The 20,781-nt window shown below is 41.1% G+C and overlaps 1 protein-coding gene across 4 annotated transcripts in view; it reads left to right on the plus strand.

Moving 5' to 3' along the window:
• Positions 1 to 20,781, plus strand: part of PDZRN4 (PDZ domain containing ring finger 4) — a 263,260-nt gene that overhangs the window by 137,758 nt on the left and 104,721 nt on the right. Inside the window, exon 4 of one of the 4 annotated variants that reach the window (XM_086610015.1) lies at positions 479 to 552. The exons of 2 other annotated variants lie outside the window; for them this stretch is intronic. In XM_086610015.1, coding sequence (XP_086466141.1) covers positions 479 to 552 — 74 coding nt within the window. Of the gene's footprint in view, positions 1 to 478; positions 553 to 15,925; positions 15,995 to 20,781 lie in introns of those variants that run through there. One more of the 4 variants, XM_086610016.1, reaches the window with a different exon arrangement.

Consider the following 20,781-nt stretch of genomic DNA (forward strand, 5'->3'; position numbering starts at 1 on the left):
CATGTTAAATTGAGGCTTGAGGAGAAAGGAGGAGCCCTTGCTAATAGGGATATTACAGACACGAAGAAAAGGTAATTCTTATCACTCTATTAACAGTATTTGAAAGATGCTCATTCTCATAATTTCACAACAGGAGTTTCTTTTTCTTTTTAAAAAATTCTTTTAGAGCACAAAGATAAGGTGGCTCTTTTCCAGCTGACTGTTTCAGCACGTGTAAGGTTCAATTAGCAGACAGTGCAGGGCAGCCACACACAGGGCCACGGACCGAAGCTTCGGAAACAGATTTATTGTTTGTGCTGGGGAATGTGGTGACTACTCAGGTCAGTTTTTATGGTTTTCTGCAAAGAGGACATGCCTTTTGAAGAGAAATCTGTGGCTCACTCTGCAAATGTAGTAGTCAGTAGTCATCTGAAGTGATACCTTAGGTTTCAGCGTGGGAAACGGGAAGGCATCGCAGTCCTTCTTGCTTTGTACCCAGAGGTCAAACTGAGAGCTTCCAGGGTGGTGACTTCAAGCACTTCATTATGTGATGCCCTGCTGTGGTGTCCTGAGGTAAGCATTTTCTTCTGCAGCTTTTGAAAACTTGTTTGATTACAGCACATCTGATTACAGCCCCAGTGTGTGCTTTCTGCGTAAAAATGTTTTCAGTTGTTCAAATCAGCAGAAATACTTTCAAGTCCCAATTCCTGCCTCTGAGTTGTGTTTGTTATGTCTCAGAAGTGGGGTGTATTTCATTCATCCGCTTGCAGTTCAAGTTGAGAGTGGCTTGAGTTCCTGTATTATGTCAGGTTTGGAAAAATAATTTCCTAGGATAGATCTGTTCGAAAGTGGGGCAAGAAACCTGTTCTTTCAGTGTTCTCCAACATACTGGGTTCAAAGAAGAGAGAGGCTCAGGAGGGTGCTGGAGCACCAGGTGTCACAGCCTAGCTGTGGAGAAACTCAGAGCTCAGTTCGAAGAGAAGAGGATTTGAGATTTCCTTGTGAGAGATCTGATGAAGAAGGACTCCCTGAAGGAAACTGGTTTTAAGGAGATGTATGAATGAGATCCCAGAAAAAGTTTGGCATAGAAGAAATAGAATAGTTATTCCCAAATTACAAAGCTTCATAAATAGCAGCAGAGGGGTGCAAGTGGAAGAATTAAGGTGGATGTGTTACGAAAAAGCTGTGGGAGCCGGGGCAATGATAGGAGAGAGTGGCAGATGAAGTTTGAATGTCCGAGTCTCTGGGGTGAAGGTGTGCACCTTGAATGGGAAGTGATTAAAAATAAGTTATCTCAGCAAAGCTACTCAAAATGGAAATATTCAGTCAACAGCAGGAGAATTGACAATAGTCAAGCTGTGATGTGGCTTAACCTTTCAGAGGGATTTTTTGATTCCATATGAAAAAACAATCTGGACAATTTGGAGAAGACACCGAAGGGGTTAGCAATAGACCTACCATTGAAGAGAACTGAGAAACTGTCCTTGAGAAAAGTACATGAAGATAACAAGCTAAGAAGGAATAAGAGCAAAATGACTGGAGAGGACCCCAACAGGTCCTTGAAGTGTCACAAGTAACTTTTCACACCACGTAGCAATCCTTGCAGCAGCCAGTTTTGCATAGGAAGTAATCGTCTCGCCTGTGTGACAAAATGACAAAGGCTGTGTTGTATGGGTGAATGAGCATGTTCTGCGGTGTTACTAGTTGGCACCTTTTATTCAGACAATTACAGAAGTGCAGGGATGCAGTAGGAAAGTTCATTTATTTGCCTTTATGAATGGAATTGGGAGCTTCCATGACTTCCTATGGGGATTCTCATGTTTACTTTGTGTGGACTCGAAGGAAAGAGTTCTAGAGATATGGATGCATTTATTATTTATTGGTTAGGTCTTGTGCTTTTCTCCAGCATTTGTCTATAACTGCTATTTTCTGTCACCCACTGGAAGATGGAAAGGATGAGAATTTGCAAGAGCGCCCAGGGAGCACGAACCGTGACTGCCACTTCCATACTTAATGTGAGTGGATAAATACACAACATCAGTTTCCAGTGCCGGCACCCGCTTCAGCTGTGCAAGTCATCCTTCCTCGCCTCTCCTAATAGAAGAGGAAAGCCAGGAGGAAGCTGTAACGTGACATTCCCTGCGTGTTGCAAGGGATAAATATTGCCTCCCCTGGTGCTGCTTTGATGAATCTATTTTTAGTCAGGGGTTAGATCAGTAAAGCTTGCACCGGAGAGTGTGAAATAGCATTGATCAGGCTGACTTCTGAAGCAGAGTGAAAGACAAAAAAAAAAATCTATTAAACCTGCGACCCAGGCATCCTGGTTTATTTTACTGTGCGCAGGAAGGCAGGCGTGCAGCTGTTGCTTGCTGTAACACCCCAGCTGCTCCTGGGGAGCTGCTCCTGGGGAGCCAGCCAAGCCCAGGCTGTTTCAGAGGCTTTGGCAGGCTCTCCTGTCTGCCAGCCGCTGGGCACAGTCTGAGGAGGTCTCCTCCATGGCCTCCTGCCCAGTGAGAGGGGTCATTTTAGAGTTCAGTTCTTGGGAGGATGCACAGGAGGGAGAATGCTGGGGAAATTGTGAAGCCAAGGGTCAAGGGAAATAAAGTAGAGAAGAACTGGGAAGGATCGGGACATGATGGACAAAAGCAGTGCACAGCAGCAGAGGCCTGTTGGGAGTCATGAACAAATGAATGGGGAGACAAATGCAGAGTTGTGGCAGGGTGCAGAATCTAAGCTGGGTGTAGGAAACAAGAAAATACGCAGCAGGGTTGTCGTGGGTTAGGCTGACCCTCCCACATAGCTGGTCACTCCCCCTCCCCCACCCCCAGGAATGAGGGAGAGAATTAAAGGATAAACGGGAAACCCGTGGGTTGAGATAAGAACAATTTAATACAGATGATTTAATACACAGTGTAGGTGCTCACCACCCGCTCGTATGCGAAGCCCGTCTCGTCCCGAAGCTGCAATCCCAGACGAATGCGAGGCCCCAAAATAGAGAGGGGCGGAGAGAGAGAGAGAGTACTCTGAGAGTGGGAGTACTGGGAGAGAGAGAAAAAGAAGAAAAACAATAGAGCAAAAGCGCAGCAAGCGCAAAAGAGCAAAAGCGCAAAAGAGCCAAAGCGCAAAAGCCCTTCTTCCCGGCTGACCCTCACTTTTATACTGGGCATGACGCTGCATGATATGGAATACTAATTGGCCAGTTTGGCCCTCAATCTTAAGTTCCACCACAAATCACAAGGGGAATCATGTCCCCCTTGTCCCAGCTATGCTCCCCCCTTATCCCGCCGTGTTTCTGCACTCCGGCACACTGAAAAGTCCTTGGGGTTTCACGTCCAACCACAAACATCAACTTGCTATCAGCATTCTTCTCAGAGCGAGCCTCTGAGTAAAACCAAAACACGGAGCTCTTCTAGCTGCTAAAAAGAAGAGCTAACCCGGTCCCAGCTAAAACTGGGACAAGGGTATGCAGAAGTAAAATCTCACCATACAGTAAAGGAAGGAGGGGAGAAAATGAGATAAAACTGCATAGGTTTGTGTTGCCAGCTTGAAGCTAGTGCAAACTTTGTTACGTGTTCTCTGCAGTTTTTTGTAAGAGCTACCTTCAAAGAGTTTTTTGTTTAACATTGAGTTTAATGCCATGCTGATTTTGTTTCTTTGCAAGGTATACAAAGATCTTGAAATGTTTTTGTTATCCCAAACAATTGCTAAAATTCATTAGATGCCATCCTCTGGTGTGTTACTGTGCTGCTGTCACGTGCGTGGTGCTGGGTAGCTCCCTCACTACGGAGCTTCTTCGTGCTTTCTACCTGGTACTGAATTTTGAGAATGATTTGTCATGTTTCAGTATTATGCGTTGCGAGATTTCTGTATTATTCACACTTTTGTAAAATGGTGATAACATTACCTGACTTTGTGAGGTACTTTGATATCTCCATATGAAAAAATTCTATATGAAACTTGACTTCTGTTGTTACGTAAATAGTTTACTGACACATAGATTTTTTTTTTGTGCAATTTAATTTTAACGATTTTAAAATAATTTGTTTTACTTGCTCAGAATTGTTTGCTCTTCTGCTTGTGCCTGAAGGAATTAAAAGTATTTTGACACAAAAAACAGACCTTTATATAAACTGACCTTCTCTTCACCAGTAGTACTGAGAGGGTTTAGACAAACTAGCTGAGGATGACAGTTTTTCAAGATCTTTGCTTCTTATCCTTATTTTATCACTTAACTTGCCATTAGGATAGCATCTGTTTGGAAAAGCACTTAAATGATTAATTTTATCAGTTGAATTGTGACCTTTTGTGAAATGGTTGTATGATAATCTACAGTAGGAAGTAGAAAGATGACACAAGCGTCTTCTGCAGTCTTTCCTAGACGTACAGAAACCTGAATGTTTCACATAGTGATTTTCATGTGGTCATAGCTGTGTCCACACCCTGTCACCTAGTGATCAATCTATATATCTGTCATAACTTCAAAGAAAGAAGACAATCTGTAATCAGAGAAATGGACAGCTAAACAAGAGTCTGAGGTCAGCTGGTGCCCCCTTTGAGGTCAACGAGAACACAGTTATGTTTATGAGTTCTGCTAAGAAAGCCAGGAGAAGTTAATATCATTTGAATTTCTGATGGGTTGCTGGGAGGAGTAATCAGTGAAGTTGTCAGGATTACTGTAGAAGACTCCTGTGTTTTTTGCAGCAAGGATGAGCCATCCTGGTTTAGGTTCTGAACACCTTGCGTCAGGAATGTGCTCACAGCTTGTATAGCGTTTTGGTCTTTGTGCAGGAGAGCTCTTGGGTGCATGCTTATGTCTTGTTGACAGAAATAGTTGTTAAGGATGCTTTACTAAATTCTAATGGGGATTCTTCTGTTTCTTTAAATGTGTCACTGATTTTCTGCCTGAGGAGTTCCAAACACCAGTTTGGATCAGAAGTATGCTGAAATCATGATTTTTATTCCAACCAAAAGTGGGAGTGTTTCTTAAAAAACACTCGGTTCTTACATGATAACCAAACTTTTGAGTAGCTAAAATACTTGAATTTTTAGTTCCCATTTCTACTTTGTGACAGGACTCTCTCTTGTTTTCCCTGAGCTGACAATGTTGTTGCTCACTGCATGATAAAGTATGTTTTCCTAATTTATTTGGCCATCACTATTTGGATCCCTGAAGCATTACAGTAAATCCCTAATGTGTCTGCTGAAGGGGAAGAGAACAACCTTACAGCTTGTGGCTAGTCACTCCAGTGACACGGCGAGGTCACTGTTGAAGGCAGTAACTTTTGAAGAAGACCACAGTGGAAAAGAGAAATATGTCTTGCTACGTGCAGGTAGTGTTTAACCATAGAAAATTTGTTGTCTTTCACTAGATGTCAGTGACTCTTTCAGAAAACTTGTGATTCAGGAGCTGGGGGAGGAAAGGCATTGTTTGCCATAGCAACCTTAACATCCCCTTACAGTATGTCTGTCAGTTGTGCGAGGGCTAATTTATCACGTAAAGTGTATGCTACGTATGTCACATTTTACTGTCTGTTCATTTGTTTTGATAATCAAGATCTTGACAGATTTGTCCCACATGGTAGGATTTATAGTAAGGATTTTCTTATCACTGAATTAAGTTGATACATATAATCCTAGTGTCCTGCACAAGAACTGAATAGAAATGAAAGAGATTCAGACTAGATGTGGAGGTCTTGCAGAAAAAACACCACCCCCACCCTCCATCCGTTATTCTCTTTGATTCCCCCCCCCTCCCCCCCGTGATTTGTTTCATATCTCTACAGGAGCAATCACAGAGAAGAGAGTAAGCATTGACTTTGAGAAGGTTAAATATTTCCCCTTCTATTAAAAGATCTTTCTGTTTTATAAGGTGAGAAGCGTAATTCTATAAAATGAAACACAAGTGAGTTTTGGAAATGTGCTGCTTTTCCCTCCAGTGTACACGCTGGCGTACATACTGCCTGTAGCTTGAAGCCTGATAAGTAAATTCATTTTTCACAGATGTCACTTCCTCCCCTGTGGTAAATGAGAGCGTCTTTCTCTCCTCTCTGAAGACAATGAGTTGAAAACGTGGGGGCTGACTTCTTATGGACATGTAGAAACGTGGACAGAGCTAGCCACAGGAGATGCCTACCTGTCCTGATGTCTGTTGTTTTCCTTTTGAGGTGTAGTGATTCGGTAGTACTGAAAATGTCTCTGGAGTATATGAGATTAGGTATGTGTCTGTCTGTGAGCATCTTTAAACTCTTGTAAGTACAGGATCTGGCTTACCGGAGGAGCTGACAAAGGTTGTGCAAGTGCCCTTGAACTATTTGACATAGAGAACTGCAAACAGTATCTCCTAAAATATCTATCCTGCAAGGATATACTTTTATTTTATTATTATTTTTAAGAAATAGCATTGATTGTTTTTTAGTAAAGTATAAGGGTACCAAGGGCACTCACTGCATTATTGGACAAAGGAGGGTGGACGTTTCCTAGTAAGTAAATACATCCAGATAAATCACAGTCTCACAGAATGGGTTAGGTTGGAAGGAACCTTTAAAGATCATCCTTTTCCCAGCGCTAGGACTGGAGAGAACATCAGTGGAGAATTACAAAGCAGAGATATTTTGAGCAGGAGATTTCTGTTTCATTTCTCATCGTATTTCTCTATTCTAAACTCTGCTTTATCTTTATTTATGACTGATATTGACAACTGAAATACACTAGGGAGCTCGGGCATGTATTTCAAGAGGAGCATATTTTGAAATCCAAAATGCAAAACTTCAGAGAGATAGTGTTTTCACTGTGTGAAAGTTTAATTGGGAAGGATTTTCATCCCAGATGAATTACACTGGTATTGCTACTATTTCATCTGTTAATACTTACCAGTGAAGAGGGGCTCTAAGGGGTTCATCTTCAGAATGCAGTGAGGGTTTTTAACTGTTTCAATCTTGGTAAAGTCAATGAGATCCGTGCCTCTCAAATTCCTGTTTCCCATCTGAAGTTTTTTTTTCGGTGTCTGGTGTTTACAGGGTTTCAGGTGGTTTCTATGCCAAATACTAGATAAGCACTTCACTTTAATTGGCACCGTTCTTTGACCGTGACGTGATTGAATGCTTTTGCTCTACTGTACATTGTTCTTCGGCTGTTTTAGGAAGCTTTATTCAAAAAGTGGTTTTGATGTCCCTGTCCAGAGGGCTCAGACAAACCAGAAGTCCTGGCATGCTGCGGTAACACCGAAGTGGAGCCCAGGGGAGGCAGCAGCCAGGCAAAGGCTGCTGTGGCAGAGGTGTCCCTGCGGTCGGGCAGTGAGGGCCGGGCGAGCACCCACCCCCTGAAACCGCTGGTGTGTGACAAATCTCTGACGAGCTCTGGGGTTTGACTTTTTGTTCCAAGAGGAAAGAGCAGATTTCAGACTAAGGATCTGAAATTTCGCTCAGAGATAAAGCAGTATTTGCTATGCTGATTTCTTTTCTGCAGGACATCAGAATAGAAGAAAAAGAGGCATCATTAATCGGATTTCATTTGTCTCCATCCGTGTGGCTTTGCAGGAGTTTTTTCACTCTTTCTATTGTTTTTCTTCCTAACTCCTTGTACCTGAGTTCAGACCTGGTATTGCTGTTTTACAGTGGCCTAGGTGAGCATTGCAGGGACCTAGGATTTGGGGGGATGTGCTGGCAAGACTGAGGTGCGGTGCACTGGTGGGGCTCGGGGCACACCGACGCTGGCGGAGCAGCTGGTGCGGGGTTCCAGTGGCACCAGTGCGAGAGCCGGGGCTGGGACTGGACTCTGCCTGGGCAGCCAGCTGGGTCAGCGTCCAGCAGACCCACGCACCTCCTAGACAGCTGGCACGGTAACCAAACACCAGCAATTTTCAGAGAAAGACACATCTAATAACATTAATTTTCTTCTAGAGCAGACGGTAAGGTAACTAAAGCCAGGTTGATTGGGCATCGTTGGGATTTTTACCTAATGATCTTCTAGAAAGCAGGTGCACTGGCAGTGATTTTAAGCTTTAGAAAGCCCAGACAGTGTACCAAGTAAATCTTTGACACTGTGGGGATTTTATAGGAGGGGGAGCCGCATTAGTTTTAGGTCATTACAAAGCATTTGCTGACTGCAACAGAATTAATGGTGCTTTTATGGTAGTCAGTTAATGACTGTCAACAAACAGAGTTGATTTCAGTTCAAATTGTAATTTTAAATCAAACTAGCCAGCTGTCAGACACTGGAGCGATGCGGACGGTTCCTCCTGCAGCATTGTGTGGTGCTGCTCCTGCATCCATCATTCTATCAGGTGTGTGTTGGGAGCCAGATTTGAGATTCAATCACGTGTACTACCTAATACTAATTTTAAGGTGATGAAGTCGTGATTAGTTACACAAAACCAACTGACTCCCCTCTGCCTCACCACTCCTTTAAAGACTTAGGTCATTTCTATGTTGGAAAATTACTTTTTACTATAGTAATATGAATTTCTGACAGTTATATTACAACATGTTTATGTTTTGGCAAAGGAGGAAAGCAGCTGCTTTTATGGCCTGATTTGGTAAAACTCTCCTTTTGAGCTTCAATACCATGAAAATCCATTCAAGGCCATGAAAACTTCCCTAATTCTGGAGTGTTTTTGTAGGACACAGTAGGCCATTCATACGGAGCAAGACAGAATAATCTATTATATTGCATGTATCCTTGAACAGTTATTCCAGATTGTCAATTATATGAGCTTTGAAAGGGAACAGTGACGTGTCTGTATTAGTAAATATGTCTCTGTAATGGTAGGGCATTATTCATGACAGGTTACACTTCTCAGCGCCTTTACCTCACTTTTGAAATACTTGAATGTGCCAAAACTACTCTTGTAGATGTATCCAACTAATGGTACTTAAACTGGAAGGCAACCAAAAAGGAAGTAGTCCAGTCTACCTCTAGCTAGTATATTTTCGCCACTCTGGGATGAAGACTTGTTCAGCCAGCACTCTGGCCTAGATATATCTCTTTATTTTTTCTGATCCCTCAAATGGCTATGATTGTCATTTTTAGCAAGGGATTTTCTCGAGTCATTAGTAGTTTTTTTCTTTTGTACTTTTATAATGGTTAGCACACCATGAGTACTACTTAAAACTTTTAATTAAGACAGTACACAAGACATTTTAAGTACATTTGAGTGCTGGAAACTGCGAGGGTGGCCTTAGCAGAAGAATTTGGATGGGTGTAACAGCCCTCCACAATACATTTCTTTGAAAAGCTCTGAGAAGTCTTAAAAGGTTCATTGAATTTAATGTTCTTGCAAGACAGGTGTTAACTTGTTTTATAGGACTGTAAAAAGGAAGAGCTTTTTTAATGATGCAGGTATCAGAGGAAAGAACAGAGCCAAGGAGTCCTCACCACTGCTCTCATCCTCTGAACCAGTTCCTGCTGCTTTGGCATTTGAATTAGAGTTTTGTACTGTGAGCTCAGTTTCTCATTGAAGTGTTTCATTGATATTTGCCTTTGTTTGGTCTGGGCCTGAACTTGGTGTGTAATACCTCAGTTCTAGACGGTCTTTATTTCCCACACAAATGTAAAAGAAAAGCTTGGATTTAATCTTCAGATGTTCAGGTGTGGCCAAAAATTCTGACTTTTTTTTTTTTTTTTTTAACAGATGTAGCTTGAAAAGCTTTGAAACTAGTGAGGACAATAATAAAATGTTCTTCTATAAACATGTTTGAAGTCCAAAGTCGTAACGTGATCGTTAATAAAGCCTTGTAACTCAGTTGGACTATATGGTGCATTACCAGCTAACGTTAGCTGAGGAACTTTCAGTCTAGTACATATTCAAGTTTTTTGTGCAAGAACTGGTGAATTTTGAGCTTTAGAATTGAATTAGTAACGGGATCGTATTGCCAGTATTAGATTTCTGAGGAGGCCAACAATAAGCACACAGGCAAGCTATCAGCGAGTGGATGCATGGAGGGGGATCTCGCTGCTGTCATCTCTCTCATAGCTCCTGGGAGTTGGCAAATTGCAGGCTTCTTAAGCAGGCAGATGACTACTGACAGTTATCTGTCGTAAAGTTGTCTAATACCTTTTTCAACCCTTTTCTGCTCTTTGCTTCCAGTGAGTTTTGTTAATGAGTTCCACAGTCAAATTACTTGGAAGAAAAAATCCAGACATCCTTTCGGTGCTTTAAATGTATTGTCTGATTATTTCATTGTGTAATGTGAGGAGGAATGGCTTCTGCATGAGGAGAAGAAAGTATAGATTAAGATGAAAGATGCAGAGAAAGTGAACTATTACTCATCTGCGTTTCTCACCTATTCTTCATACCTGTTCCATTTTCATTAAATGATTTAGAGATAGAAAGACCAGAACTGCTGGCTGTATTCATATGTGAGTATTGCTGGAGTTTGTGCAGCTTCATGATGATAGTTTCTGCTCTGTTGTCAGTCTTTTCCTAAAATTCCTCACATTCTGCTTGACCTTACTGTGCTTGAGCATTGAACCTGTAGTTCATAACTCCAGATCTGTTTACTGAGTAGAAGTAACTACTTTAGAGACCGTGACTCTGGATGTTTTAGCAATGTTCCCTAAGTGCATTATTTAGTGTTTATTGACAGGAGACTTCATATCCCAATTTATCTATAATCAGAGATTTTTTCTGGAACTCTGTTCAGCCATTTTAGGTTTGGCTATCCTGAATGAAATTTTGTCATTTCCTTTAAATCTTTTCAGGCTCATTTATGAGTAATTCTACTCTGCACGGTCCATGGTGTTGAAACACTCTAGTATAGTAAAAAGCTGTCAGTCTGGTTTCACATGATCACATGCTTAAAAAAGGTAAAAGTGTGCAGATAGTTTCCTTATGATTAACTGATGAGGTAGAGAAAGTCAAGAGAAAGTCCATTTTCTTTTAGAATGTTAACAAAGTCCTTAGTTTAGAGAAGACCAACATTGACTGATGTTCTCAATTTAACTAACACCGTCCACTTGATGTCTTCATGTATTCCTAAGGCCTTAAAGTTCATTATAGGCATCATTTGGTGTTCTGCAAGACTTCTGTAATTGATTATGGCAGCAGTTTAAGAAACTACAAGGAAGCCACTCAGAGTAAAAACCTCAGAAAATAATATCCTAGATAAAACTTTAAGATAGAAAAGAGGAAAAAAGGTATCTGAGCGGTCTGAAGTTTGGCCAGTAGACCTAATAAAGGAATGGTGCTTTTCCCAAAGAAAGCTAGCCAGCCTATTCACATGAGAGTGGTAGATAAAGAGGGATTCATTTAATTTTCTGCATAGAACAAAAGAGACAAGTAGCTCTTGTGTTGTAAGTGATCATGGCAGAGAAGATTCCTCATGTACTTGCTTTCCGTTTCTCTAGACATACGTTTACGTTTTGGACCAGGAATCCCATTGATATGTGTCAATTTAACCATGGATGGCAAAAAAAAATCAACAGACTGGACTTGTGTCATATGATGTTGTAGGTGCAACCTACATTTGGGGAGGCATCTGAGCCTAATGGAAGGTTCCACTTATGGAGCCCATTTGATTTACAGTCAGTTAGACCTTAATAGTCTTCAGATAATTACAGTCCTCCTGGGAAATACAGAACATGGGAATTCCATGTCCTGCCTTTTCTCCTACCACTCTTACTCCTGCTGTGACTTTTAATAGTGCATGAAGTCTCGATGGCTGTGGTAAAGGATGCGAGCTTAAACAAGGGTCTTTCTAACAGACATAAGTTAATGTTCCTGTGAATATTGCATTTTATTATAGATATACATTTTTATTTTTTTAATCATTCATTTTGTAAGCCCGTTCTGATGTCTGTGAAAAATGTATGGTGCATTTTTACCTTAAGTTAGATTTTTATGTATCTTTTGCAAGGACTGTGGTTAAATTTTCCATTTTTTTGTATTTGCAAAAATCTGTTTTATTGGAGCCTAAGCCAATTTCAATGACTCTGTACTTCCATAATTTGCACCTTCATTTAGCCTACTAGGTAATATACATTATGTTATTTTAGAGTTCAAGCTGGTTAGCTTGTATGCAAATTCTGAGTCTTTGGGTTACATTTACTGAGGTTTTTAAGTTTTTCTCTGCAGTCATAGGGCTGGAAAATTCCTTGTTTTTCTAACACGCAAACTGACTGATGCATACAATCACCGGATTCCAGCAGCTGAGGCTTCACAAAACCCACTAATTATCACAATGAACTAAAAGATTTGGCCAGACTGAGGTCAAGCTTTATGAGTTCGAGCCTTTGATTAGGACAGTGGGGAGAAGCAAAGGGTTTCTCCAACTCCCCTTTTCTTATGATATTTTTGTTTTACAGGTAAGCAGCCCTAAGACTATAAATTGCATTGCCATCTATTCTGTGAGCTAAATTTCTTGGGATTCCTCAAAATTTGTGGAGTAAATGCATGGGGCTGGTAAATTCAGGAGGACAGTGTGAATTCAAGGGCATGCAAAGGAAACTTGGAATCTCACATTTGCCTGACTGTTTCATCACTGAGTTTGGACCAACAACTTCACTATCCTCACTTAAAATGAATATTGTATTTTATTATATGTCTTTTAGCTCTGTGATAAAGAAGATATAAAGGAGTTAATGGTCTTTAATTTGCAGTGTCATTGCCTTGAAATTTTTGCAATGATAAACTTTCAAGCATGGGTGCTTATAATTAGACACTTCTATACCTCAACGAGGAATCTGTATACCGAATGTGTAAGTCATCTCCTAGATGCTTAAAATGAATTAGGGGACCTAAACAAGGGCACTCTGTTTGAAAATGTTAACAGAAATTTTTCTGTAATGCTCTTGAAATTAAACTTCATCCCCTTGCATTATTGCCTTCCTAGTTTGACTGTAAATTATGATTTTATTCTTTATGGTAACATTAAATTGTGGATGATGAACATGGAGAACTCCACAATCAAGAAAAGCATTGAATTATTCAGGTATCTTTGAATTACATGTAGAATAAGAATTACTTGATTATGTTTTAGTACCTTTTTGGCCCCTTTAGCTACAAATTTGATGCTGGAAAGGGATTAAGAGGAGGGAGAGAAGGAAGGAAGGAGATTGCTTTCTCCCCAACATCAAATTCAACTTGACCAAAGCGCATCACATATATTTCATTTTAGTTATTAATTCAATCAGGTTTTGCCTTGAATGTCATTCTGTGCTGACAAAGTTTGGTATTTTGACCACATGTAAAATCAAAGCAGCATATTTAGATGTAGCTCAAGAACCTGAAGTACACCTTTCCTTCTCAAATAAATCTACTCAACCCTGCAGAATGTGCCCATTAGCAGCAGCAGAAGCAGAAGACAGAACCCTCTTACGCTCCATATGGGCAGAGGGCAGGCACCTCATAAATGAATGGAGAAGCCTATGTCGGCTTCAGAGAAAGAAACAAAAGAACCAGAGGACGAGCAATGAAAAAGGAGGCTGTCAGGGGAAATTGCTGAAAGATTAACTGTAGTTTTCCATTGCTTGTTTTATCTGTTGTTTTATGGTTGTCGTGGTTAGTTTCTTGTATATCTACAACTGCATTCCCGTAGTCATATACCTTTTTACTCCCCCTTTTTTCTAAGAACTAATTTTAAGGTACTATCAAAAATATACCAGGGTAAAACACGTCTTTTATGAATGTAGCTTAGTTTTCAGACTATCTGTGTGTCAGAGGAAGAAGTTGTGTCAGTGGAAGGAGAGAACACTTTCTTTGAAAGGTGGCATGGTTATCCTTGCACAACTGTTGTCTAGTTCCTTGATCTGACTTTCTTAAGTTAAAAATTTACACATCTGAGAGTTCTTCTGCACCTCACAATATAGAAACCTTCAAAGATTGAGTTGATGTTTGGTTCAAGGATTTAAACCTCTCCGCATGAACAGCATTTCATGGAAGTGCGGAGGAGAACAGAGGCTGATTCTTTCTAAGGATGATGAACCCACCTCTGCGGTTCGGCTTTAAAAACCTTGGACTTTGGGAAAGTTCAAAACCAAACTTGCCTGCTCAGGTTCTTCCACTAGATAAAAATTAATCTTAATGCTAGGTTTCAGAACAGCGCTGGAAGCTAATATGAGAAGAGCTTGCTTTGTTAATGGTCATTACTTGATTCCTCCTGACTCTGCTCGTTTATTAAAGATGATGAAATTTAATTAAAATTTAGTCTCAACCTATCTGTAATTTGCATAGAGGTTCTAGCAAACCACTAATATGCAGAGTTCATGGTAATGGTCCAGTTTTTCCTGTAGATTTCTCTGCTTGGCTTTCATCCTGTCTGTTAGGTAAAATTAAGGCCCAGAAAATCGGATTATTACATCCCAAGGGGCAGGACTGATAAGCAGCACATGATTGTTGGTCTGCTTGCTACCCAGTGTTGGTGGTGTTTGAGGTGCTGCTAGATGCAAAGCCAATTTGTTAACAATTAGTACTCATTAGAATCATTTCCTGTTATCGATTTTAAATGTTTGACAAAGCACTTTTAGGAAACTGCACCTAAAAAAAAAATAGTAGCTGTACATCAGTGCTTAGTAATTACAACTCTTTAGGGCCCAGTGTCAATCTTAACTAACTGGTTTCATTGGTTTCCAAGTAATTATTTCTGCTTTGGATCCCACCTGCCCACCTGCTATCCTCTCCAGATTAAAGATGCTTTGAAACAAGGACATAGGTCTTGATTAGCAGAGTTGCTGAGAAAGGATTGGTAAAACAAAAGCAACTTTTTAATTTTTTTTCTTGGTTTGTCACAGCTTGGGCTTTTTATCTTGCATAACTCCCAATGGATTACATGATATACAATATAGGAATTAATGTCAGCCTGGAATTAAGTGTGATTTCCATTGGCCTTAATATTTAACATGTGGGTTTAATTTTAAATGCATCCTTGCCTTTATACACACATTGAGAATTGTGGAGCCATTAAAATCTAATTTACAAATGGTAAAGTTAGATATAATGGTATGTTATAATAAAAGCTTTGATATCTAGGAGTCCAAGAGGGTGTATCTGTTGAGTTTCTTGGAAATGGGGGCTATAATTACTATTAATCTGTTTTACATGCCAGAAGAGACTTAAATGCGAGATTATTTGATAAACACGCGCATATACGTAAAAAGCACCAGATCAGGCACACCTGCATTTCCACATATACTGGATATCTACGACAAGTTGATTTAGACTCATGCCTTTTATGAGTACACTGGAATTTTGGTGAAATTTGGCTAAATTTGGCAGTGTCAAAGGTGAAGCTAACAGTCTAGCCATCTGGGTTAATTTTCTCTCCTTCCTTCTCTGCTTCAAATTTTTAGCAACATCAGCTCAGGTTTCACAAGCACTCTCTTCCGAATGCTTACAAATGTTTTAAACGTATTCCGTGATCCCTGTTGCACAAGGTGGAGACCTAATATAAGACTTGACTTGTGCCTTTCCCACCCTCATTCATGAATTAATCTCACAGTTACTGTAAAAATTACAGTGTGGGTGAAATACGTGAGGCTTACTCCCTCTAACCTTAATAAACAGAGATGGTATTGACACAAGCGAATTTTGTTTAACCACAGTACATTTGCTCCTTAATTAGTGAATATTCATCTGTCATCAGCGGCAGCTATGACACCCCTCCCCGCGAACACGTTCTGTCATAAATAATCAATGAGGGGCTATTAATATTCATGAGTGAGAATCTGTGTAGTCATGTGCACTGATGCAGAGACAGGGGGAGTGTTGCCATGAACTGAGTCGAAACTCTGTGTGTGTATACGTGAGTGTAAGATAGTTAGGGAAAGGGAAGAAGAGCATGCTGCCACACGCCGCCCTGCCTTCTGCTTCCAGCTAGCAGTGGCGTGCCTGTGTTTCGGGGCTGGAATGACTGATGAAAAACGGTAGTCAAGTCCGGAGGGTGATTCCCTGTCAGTGCATTTGCCTTTCAGTGCTGAGGAAATTAGAGGCTTCGCTCTTGCCTTGCTTATTAGGATGGGCTGCAATCTGTGCACTTTTCAGAAGAGAGAGGAGCACTACAAACTGCTCTATGAAGTTTCACAGGTGAGTGCAGAGGATATTACCAGCATCTCCAGAGTAAAAATGTGTGTTCTTTGCAGAGAGTAAGTAGAGATGCTTTTGTTTTGCTTTGCCTGTTTTTTTGTTCCTTGGCAAAATTGCTAGCTAAGTTGTTTGGGGAGTGGGGGGAGGGGGTTGGTAATTATTAGTATTTTGGGTGCCTGTTGTTTTCTGCTCATTTGCCACTCCCCCTTCAGATGACTTCCTGTGGGATTCTTTTAACATTTTTGTGCATCTTCTGCCAAGATGTCAGTCATATAGCAGCAGTCTCACTGAACCATATCGGTGATGTTTTAAGGGAGCCCTTGGCTTTGGTAGTAAGACTGATTTCAGATAAGTTGCACTGCTGCCTCTGAAAGCGTTCGGTCTGTGATCTCAGGTATTTCTAAGTTAAGGAACAAAGTTTTTGTGGCATGTCTGTGCTAGCCAAGGAGTATGTTACATTTTCAGATTAATCAATTAAAACTGAAAAGATTCTGAGGCGTGCTTGTCACCTTTAAACAGGTGCTGAGTACAACAGGGTTTCCACGGGTGAGGTGTACTGCTTGTTCATTCATTGTGTGTGTTATTTCTGTTTACTACTAGACAAAGATCTTAATCCCATCTAGGTATTTTGGTGTCTCCTTCAGCATCATAGCAGTGTGAGGAGCAGCGTAGCAGTGTGCTACTAACGTGTTCCCAGCTCCTTCAGAATAAGATGAGACGAAACAAGCACTTAACATAATAGCCCATAATTTTTGCTCAGATCCTATTGAATCAGTATTTGATTTGCAGCTTTTGTTTGTTTTTTCCTCTTGGCACAGCAGACCCTCGCATATTAAAGTTTAGTGCCTTTCAGCATCTGTTCTCTCCCTCTCTGTAATTTTTCCTGGCTTTGACACGTTGCCATTGACAGAGGCTGAACGCTCGCAGTTTCGGACTGCGTGGCTGCTGACAGGCAGCACGGAGGAGAAAACAGCTTACGGTGTTGGTGGTCTATTGGCACAGCAGCAGCTAAGTGCCCATCGCCGACTGGTTCCCTCCGAGTTCCTCCTGACGTGATTCATTTCACAGTGGGCTAATTACAAAGTGGATTCTCTACACGTGAAGCAGCCTCCTCGGTTGCAGCGTTAATGCACATTTTCATGGTAATGTGATCAGAGCCTCATTAGCCAGTTTCCAAAATGATCCTCTGCATTAATTAAATATAAAAATGACTCTTTTTATCACCATAGAGAGGAAGAAGAAGATTAACATTGTTAATTACTACTGGGGGCAATACCTCTGCATCATTTTTTACCACAGAAGCAGCAGGCGTACTCAGTCCTAGAAGAGCGTCCGTTTGCAGGTAACCTGCCCGCTGCCTTGCCTGGTGAAGACGGTCTCTAGGTGGAACACTTCCCTTTAGTTCAGTAGTTAGTCGTAATCCCATCATTATGTTTTCTTACAGCAAAAGCACAGGGGAAACCATAGCAGCACGTTTCCATCTCCTCCCTTTCCCCCACCCCGGCTCTGGGTTGCCAAACTGATCTGAAAGTGTAAAATGGAGAGAGTGGAGTAGGTCGGGGTCTGCTTTTCTGTGCCAGAGAATAAGGTTGTGCTCAGAAGGGGATCAGACGTTTCTTAAAGGGCTGCCTGTGTGTAAGGAAAAAAAGGCTGTGCCTGATTTAGAAGAAATGCATTTTCAAAATACTCCTTCCATTGAGGTCGCATAGTAATAAATGCTATTGAAATGATCAGCAAACCCAAAGGTGAGTTTTTTAAAGAGATTCTAGAGAAATTCTTCCCCTTATCTGTTATCTTCTCTACTGTTGAGTTGGAGTGTCTGTGGATGTGAACAACCAAGGAGCAAAATGAACTAGCGCTTTCCCTTCTTACTCTGGTGCTCGCCAGATAAAGTGTAATCCCTGGGAGGATCTGAGTGAGCTTCCTTGGGGAGTTGAAACGCAGTGAGCCCGGTGCTGCATCTTGTGCTGTTAGGGAAATGTCACTGATAAGGTGCAGAAGGAGAGCAGAGAAATGACTTAGTGTGCGCGCTGCCAGATCCTGTGTTCATCTGTAAACTCATCCCTATCTTTGTTTCAGTGTATGCAGGTCAGAGCCCAAAGGATACTGAGCATATTTTTAACCAGGTGCTACAGTTGAGATCAGGTAGTATCTCGCACCGTAACTGCTCCTGTGTACAATACTGATTTGCTGCTATGGGTAGGAGCCGCAGTAGAATATGATAAATTAAATTAAGCCAAGGCAGGCATTGCTACTTGATTTGCAAATCCCTTTTTAACTCTCCAGTCCTGTAATTCCTATACCACAGCCTTGACTCTTTCATCTGAATGATTTCTGGAGAGCTTGGGACAAGTTAGCCTGTCAGGGACATGAACTGACTGAGGATGAGCTGTGGCTCACTAGCATATGTGGATCAGATAGATTAATTTATATTCATATAAGGAAGCAGTCCTCGCCTCATCTCTCACCTTTCCCGGTGCTAGGCTACCTGATACTGTGGGTGGTCTGTGCACTCATGTTCTTAAAAATACAGTAAACAAAGGAAAACGTGTTTGCAGAGGAAAACCATGAGAGCGCTTAGATTGAGGCATGTTTTCTGCTACTGTCTGCAGTGAGGTCAAACTCGGCACCAGAAAGCTTTTTGTAGTAGAGCTGCTGGGAAATGAAGACATCATTAGAATGTGTATAATTCCTCGCTCTTCCCCCACCCCCTTCCTCCAGACTCCTTTGCCTTTCACTGAGATAGTAGTTCAGAGACCATGGAGGCCCTCTCCAAAAACAGCATTTGCTTGCATGACAGAGACTTCTGTGTTGATAAGTGTGCCCTGCACGTGCAGATTGGGATTAAAACAAAAAATCAGTCATGTTTTAAGAACAAAAGCTTTTGAGATCCTGCTATGCATTGGTGAAGGACCCTTGTGCTTCTGAGTGCCTCTTCACCTGTACTCAGGATGTGAAGATGGCTCAGCTTTACTCCTTGACTTCACCGTGAGGAGGTATCAGGCGTAGCACCGCGCCCCCAAGTCCTCTTCTCCATATGCCTACCAGTGGAGAAACGGAAGATGTCTCAATTTTAAATGTATGGCCCTACATGCTACTTCAGGGGGCACTTTATTATTATTTCTTGTGTGCTGTATAAGCAGGAGTGAGCTAACGAGTGTGCGGCCAGGAAGTCTACATCAAGTCACTTAGAGAAGGTGAGACCTGGTGTGTGCACATGTCCTTTAGGAGCAGACCTCTGCCATTCTCAGCTGATCTTCTGTTGCACTGCTGGGGTGAAAGAAGTGAGTTTAACTCATTTGTTAGCTGCATGATGAGGACTCTTCCCATTTAGCAGAAAGAGTAAGAGAAATATGGCAAGGATTGGAGGGAGAGAAACTGAGGCACCATCTGATCAATTGTCAGCAGTGATCTTCAATAGCCTTGTGTGAGACTCAAGGAAATGCAAATTTTTCACACAATTCTGTGGATGTCGCATGGAAATTGTTTCTGTTTGCTGGAATTTTTATGCAATGTTTTTAAAATGTTTTCAGTTAACCCAGAGAAGAAGAGGGGAGGGAGAGAGAGAGCACAGTACTTTTGGAGGTCAACCAAAGATCAGTGCGAGCTTCTTTTTTGAGTTACATCTTAAGAAGCAGTCCTGGCTCAGGTGAGCTTGGAAATGAAAGGGAGAAAGGAGAAAAGCTGGATGGAAAAACATAGGCAATCTGGGATGGTTTACAAAATCAGTGGTGGAGCTGGGATTAAAACTAGGAGGTTGCACATTTATATTTTACGTTTGACCTGAGACGATAGTAGAGCCTGCTTGCAGCATTTTTAAATCCTCTGAAGACTGATTATGCAGTTTGCTTCTCATGTTGGTTTCCATAATTAGCATAAAGCTCAAATTTTCACCAGTTTAGAGTTCTGATTTTATGTTCATTTTGATATCCCTTGGGCTACTTGAAGTATTGAGTTTTAGTGGTACATCTCTTCAAATTCAAAGGTGTTCACGAGAGAGACATCAAGCTTGCCCATTGAACAGCAGAGGCACTTGGTGTATTTTTCAGGAGTTGCTGCATATAGCTGACATCGGAATAAGGAAAGAAGACTGAGGGCTAAACAGTGTTCCTTGTCACTGGGACCTGCCTTCTCTGGTCTTGATGAAGTTTGGATTTATTCAGAGGATTAAATAGACTAGATGATGTGATCCTTATTTTCCCTCTGAACAAACCTCCAGCCACTAGTTTTCATTTTTGGTACTTAAACCGTGTGAGGTATTTACATGACAACTCCTCAGTGTGGTGTTTGCCATTAGCTATCATTCTTCTCTGGAGATACCTACCGACAACTTTTGTGTCACCTTTGTTTGCTGTATATCAGTGCCACCTCCAAGTGCTTCTCATGAATTTCACCAGCAATGGGAATGTCCTGTTTTGTGCTGCATCAGCACAAACACGTTTTTGTGTCCATTTATATCTAAGTTCTATTTTTAATACAAGTTCTGTGGCAGCACGCTTTTACCTCTAGAGAATATGAAAGGAGAAAGTTCTAAATTTAATTCTGTGGAAATTAGTTGAATTATCTGAGTTGAATTAAATCAATAGCAAAAGTACATCTGGTTTGATCGTACTGCATTTCCTAGCTTTTCCTTCTTATTCCTCCCTAAATTTTTAAACAAAACAACCGAGAACCCCTTGATTCTTATTTTTTTTTCTGAGCAGCTCTTCTGAATCCTGATTTATGTGTTTGAAAAGTTCAAAAATAAATTTTGAGGTGCTGAAGGAGTCAACAAACTTGTAGGAGTA

Source organism: Tauraco erythrolophus, chromosome 4 (assembly GCF_009769465.1).
Source record: "Tauraco erythrolophus isolate bTauEry1 chromosome 4, bTauEry1.pri, whole genome shotgun sequence".
In the NCBI taxonomy this organism is placed as follows: Eukaryota; Metazoa; Chordata; class Aves; order Musophagiformes; family Musophagidae; genus Tauraco; species Tauraco erythrolophus.